The 5,345-nt window shown below is 33.9% G+C and overlaps 1 protein-coding gene across 1 annotated transcript; it reads right to left on the bottom strand.

The window, feature by feature from the left end:
• Positions 1-303: 303 nt before the first annotated feature.
• LOC132704765 (uncharacterized) lies at positions 304-1,473 on the bottom strand. The gene is made up of 2 exons (XM_060674993.1): positions 1,060-1,473; positions 304-999 (listed from the first exon to the last, which is right to left on the bottom strand). The coding sequence occupies exons 1-2, from the start codon at positions 1,471-1,473 to the stop codon at positions 304-306; spliced, it is 1,110 nt and encodes a 369-aa protein (XP_060530976.1).
• Between the last annotated feature and the right edge of the window lie 3,872 nt (positions 1,474-5,345).

Raw genomic sequence — 5,345 nt, forward strand, 5'->3', positions numbered from 1 at the left:
CAAGATGGTGGCACTTCCGGTTAGGCCGGAAGTGGATGTTAACTTGCTTTATATGAAATGGAACATAATATCATACATTTTTAGATTCTACCATTCACTCAATATCAACACTGGTTACTGTTTATGTATGCTGTTTATGTTATATGTTTATGTGTTATGAGTTGTGATGTAATAAGGAATAAATTCAATGAAAGTCCTGGATTGAACATTTAATAAGTTTAATAATATTTAATTAACATTTACACTTCAGCACACAATTATTTTTAAATTGACGCTTAATAGGATCATTATGTATTACTCTGTCTATTTCATAAAATTGATTGTTATATTAGGGCAGTTATTGAAATTCATCGTAGTTGGTGTAGTACCAATACTAATGTCCGTGGTGTCTTTACTAATCGAAAAAGTGTTATGAGAAGATTCGCTCGTAATAGTAGACATACCTGGATATTGTGAGGGGGTAGAAACAAAAGTACTGTTATTAATATTACAATTAGGGTTGATTTGACTTAATATTTTAGTAGCTGCATCGGTCTTGTTCTTCTGCGAGTCTGCAATATAGCCTTCAGCTACAGAAGCCGACTTCCAGCCTCCGTGGCGCTTCAGAGCTGTCATACTTGCCCCTGCGTCGACATACAATGTGGCTGAAGATCGTCGTAGACAGTGCCCGGTATATCTTTCTGGGTTTTTGATTTGTAAGAAACTTGCAATTTCTCTGCCCATTTTGGCAAACTTGTTAATGCCGATAACTTGTTTTGTGCATTTTCCATTTTGAAAATTCATAAAAAAAGAATCTGATGCATTTGGCAGTCTCAGATTTGCATATTTTTTAACAATATCATGGAACTTCTCAGTAATAGTAAAATTCCTAGGGATCTTGGTCTTCGTAACGGGAACTATTACTCTAGTGCAACCTTCATAAAATGTAACGTGTTGTATTTTCATTGCATGTAGTTCATTTGAGCGGCATGCACCCATCACTCCCATAATTAATGCAACCTAAAAAATTAACACCTCTTGGTAAATACCGTAGGTATGTAACGTCTTATCATTCCTTACCTTTGTAGCCAAATATTTTGTATCAGGAGCTTCATAAATAAATTTATTTATTTCCTGTCCGGTAAATGCCTTAGATTTTTTGGGTTGATAGCCTTCTGATTGTCTTTTTAATAAAGCATGTAGCTTCGCGTAGTGGTCGATCTTGACATTGTGTTTAATATAAAGTGTGCTTTTCAGCATGGAATAAAACGTCCACAAGGAGGACGACTTATACTTTTTAGCCAATTCTTTGAAATACACTAATAATGTATCTTCAGAGAAGGAGGTGGCCTTGTTTCTTGATCGCCAATCCATGAAATTGTTGTAGGCAATTTCATAATTGTTTCTTGATTTCTTGGGAAGTAAATCCAGAGACGCAGCTTCCGCTGCCGCTCGAATTTCCGGGGGTGTTAGTACTTCGTTTTCAGAATCCATTTTTATTAAATCTTATGTTTTAATTGCAAGGCGAAATTTTAAAGCTTCTCTATATGAATATTATTTACTTTACAATTATTATTTCATGAAAGAAAATGTTTGTATTCACGATGAGCGTCGCGTCGGGTAAGCTGTCGCTATGGATACCCGCTGCGCGCTGTCAGATTTAGCCTGCACGGCCTACTAATTCTTTTTAATTATTGTCATATTGGTTTGTATTTTTTGAACTGTTTTTGAATAATAGAATTGAATTGGTAACGTGTGTATGACTTTAATATGGGTAACTTTATAGTAAATTTTCATAAAAATAATAAATGAAATGTGTGAATTCTGCGCCGATTAATTGAAGCCCGGATTAATAAGAATTCCAGAATATTTTATTACACTTGTTGTTTTATGATATAATTACACTTGTTTTTTTATGATATAATTACACTTGTTGTATTATGCGTAGCATAATACTCTCACTGTCAGAAGTATTATGCGTCTATTATTAAATGGTTGTAGATAAAAATATTTAATCCATTAGCAGAATATTTTCCTTGTGCTGCTCATTCGTTAAATTTAATAGGAACTTGTGGAGCAGAATCTTTGCTGGAACTTTATTATTTTCTTTACATTGCTTGTTATAGCAGACAAATTTAAGACTTAGAAGCCCTTCCCAAACTCGTTGGCTGCTCGATATGATGCATGCTACGCATTAGAAAAGAAGCGGCTTGGAGTAATTGTCGCACTAGAATTTATAGCTGAAAACAAGGATGAAAGACCCACAACGCGATCTAAAACTTGGGGGCTGCATCAAAAATTACAACATCTATAAGCGGCAATTCAAGTCATTGTTTGCAATGCCATTTTGGATCGTTTTAATGCATTGTCACAGATTTTGATGCTTTGTTATCTGTGATACAAATGTATACTTATTTGTCATTATTTTTACAAGAAAATGCCAAAGCACTATATGCAGTTCAAAATTATTATGAAAGAACACCTTTATATGTAGAAGAAAATATTCCAAACAACGTTTATAATTGAATTTTAGATACTTAAAATGTGCAATTGGCAGGACGTGGAAGTGCTTAGGATAAACTTTACGAAAATTTTAACTTTTTTGTCTGATATAGAGACTAATGAATTGAAAATTCGTGCAGATGAGTTATTTACTAAGTATCTTGATTATTTGGAAGAAACTTTAGGGAATTATTGTATTCATTAACACTATCAGCTCGAAGATTCGCTATTAAACACGGCATGTAGGCATTGCACTACGGATTTTTTTGAATATTCGCGCTACAAAGTGTTGAGGAGAAAGATCTTTTTCCACCTTGAATAGGGTAAAACCATATTAACTCGAAAGTATGGGCCAAGACAGACTTAATGTTTTAGACCTACTGTGTATTGAAGCTAAACTATTTTAAGAAATTGTTCACGACAACATAGTTGATGTTTCTGCACGTACAAAAGCCAGAAACAAGATACATTATATTAAGAAAAATTATTATTATTTATTTCGTTAACACTGAATAATAATAAAAATAAATATAATAAATAATAATAAAAAGGGCGGCACATCAGACAGGGCGTAGTACGGCAAGAAGACTATATCCGCCACGGTAATTATACATATCAAATTTCATTCAAAAACTGAGATATTACGAAGCAACCGTTACCAGTCGTAGAAAAAATATGTTGCATCGTACTGCTTAAAGCAACCACAAAAATATTTAGATATCTTCCCACTCAATCTGTTAAACCATCGTCATCCATATTCATCGTTTCCAACGAGTGGCGATAGATCATACGACAAAGGACCAATATTTTCAGGAACAGTCACTCGTTGGGAGTGAAATATGTATGTAACGTCTCGGAGAAGTCTCCTAACAAATCGCTACCCATTTTTTATTCAAAGAGCAAAAATGAACAACCGTCGCGGCGCCGTTTTGACACAAGGATCCGGGTGTGACAATGCCCCCAGGGCGGGATCGAACACTTTGAAAGCTTTTTTTTTGCTGTTACAGTTGAAATGGACGTGATTGCGATCGATTCCTTGTTCTACGTTGTTTAATATTTTAAGTTTTCGAGAATGGTAAAAATAAAAAAAATCAGAATAAAATAACACATTTTCTTCAACTTCAGATAATTTCACCGTTAACAAGACATATAAAAGGTCAAAGCGATAAAATATTTATATTTGTGTGAGTAATTTTGTAAAAGATTGTTTACGAATTAGTAAGCTATACGAGTTCTATTAAAAATCCATCCATGTATTAAATTCGCTCCGCGATTGTTCTTCAACAATTCTACTAGCGAGACACGGGTTTACAAACCACCATAAAAATATAAAAGTAACTTGTTACAAAAATGCTTCCTATTCCAGAGGCAAATTTCAGGCGGAATTTCGCCATAATGTGCCAAAAATACGATCGCTATACTACAATATGCGATATGGGAAAATAAAAGCCTAAGTGTTCGCTTGCAACTTTTTATTAGAAGTAGTTTTGATGTCGTTAATAATTGGTGCTATGCTTTTCTGTATGGTTAATTCCTAAACGTTATTACATAATTAATTACCATATTCTTCAATAGCTAAATTACTTTAGCTTAAAAACCTTACCAAAATATGCAATCAACATTTCTGTCCTCTAGTCCATGCGTTTTGTAGTCATCAATGTACGTTCCCCCAATAGGTCTTATTTTGAGCAAAATTATCCCTGCTTGCCAAGTCATCCTCTTACATCAATTCTTTGCGCGTCAAGTCCGATCTAATCCCAGGATGTTCTTTATATATAGGCCCCTTCAAATAGATCCGGAGCAGGCACAGAATCAGTACGAAGTATAGATCTGAGTTGAAAATTTATAGCAAAAAATCTATAGCAATGCTACAGTGAGTTATATTTTCTGTTTCGTTATTTTGGTTTTGGTTACTTAGCCACTGCCTTAGTGAATAAGATTTAATTTAGAACTGATGTTCATAATTCTTATGTTCTTAGTTACTTGTACTCTTACTCTGTATTCCTGACCCTTTACCCGTTATCTCTGCTTTTATGTTTTCGTTATGCACTCTATATCCGCTGTTTTATCAAAAAATGTTTCATGTAATCTTAAAATAATATCTGAATGGTTTCAGTTGAATTTTGATTAAATTTAGCCCCGTTTTGCAGATATGATTAAGACTCGTTTAGTTGATATGTAACAATTTATTTTATTTTCTGCGAATATACCTTATTATTAGTATTGTTCTTATAATTATTATTAACCGTAAATTAACTATAGGTAACTTAGGTAGATATTTTATCAACTGCATATGCACTGAAGTCGCAGAAGAAAGAAGGTAGTGATATACCTATGTGGAATACATGGAAGCTCGATCCCAGTATATGTGGACAACCAATCTCATTACATCCGGAAAGATACATGAATTTGCTAAACGAACCGCCCTTCACGTTAAGAGGCAATTCATCGAATCTCTGTAAGAGGATGTTATGGTCCTTGACCAGGTAGATTCCATATTTTTTAAACAACAGATGCCTTTAGAAAACTCTGTATTAATGAGAGCGTTAAATAAAAGTTTCAAAATGCTTGCAAAATGTCTGGTGTTTAGGCGCGTCATAGCCGCGTCGACGTCGCAAGCCGACTTAAACAGAGTGAATGAATTTTGATCGCCACAATGTCGACTACTGCTTTTAACCAAACTTGAATTTCGACCCATGTAAATCAAAAATGTTGGAAAACATGTATCATATTTTGACACACCAAACGATAGTTAGCAAATCAACTTAATCTGTAATAATTTCTTATTAATATAAGGCACCAATATGAATTAAAAAACATTTCAAACATATTCCTGAGTGAATTATAGGAATTTTTGGCGGTAA

This window comes from Cylas formicarius, unplaced genomic scaffold (assembly GCF_029955315.1).
Source record: "Cylas formicarius isolate icCylForm1 unplaced genomic scaffold, icCylForm1.1 PGA_scaffold_7__23_contigs__length_41026272, whole genome shotgun sequence".
Lineage (NCBI taxonomy): Eukaryota > Metazoa > Arthropoda > Insecta > Coleoptera > Brentidae > Cylas > Cylas formicarius.

Coding starts and splice junctions, on each gene's coding strand:
- LOC132704765 (XM_060674993.1), bottom strand. CDS start 1,473: ATGGATTCTGAAAACGAAGTACTAACACCCCCGGAAATTCGAGCGGCA. Junction 1,000..1,059: donor CAAAATATTTGGCTACAAAG/GTAAGGAATGAT, acceptor TTAATTTTTTAG/GTTGCATTAATTATGGGAGT.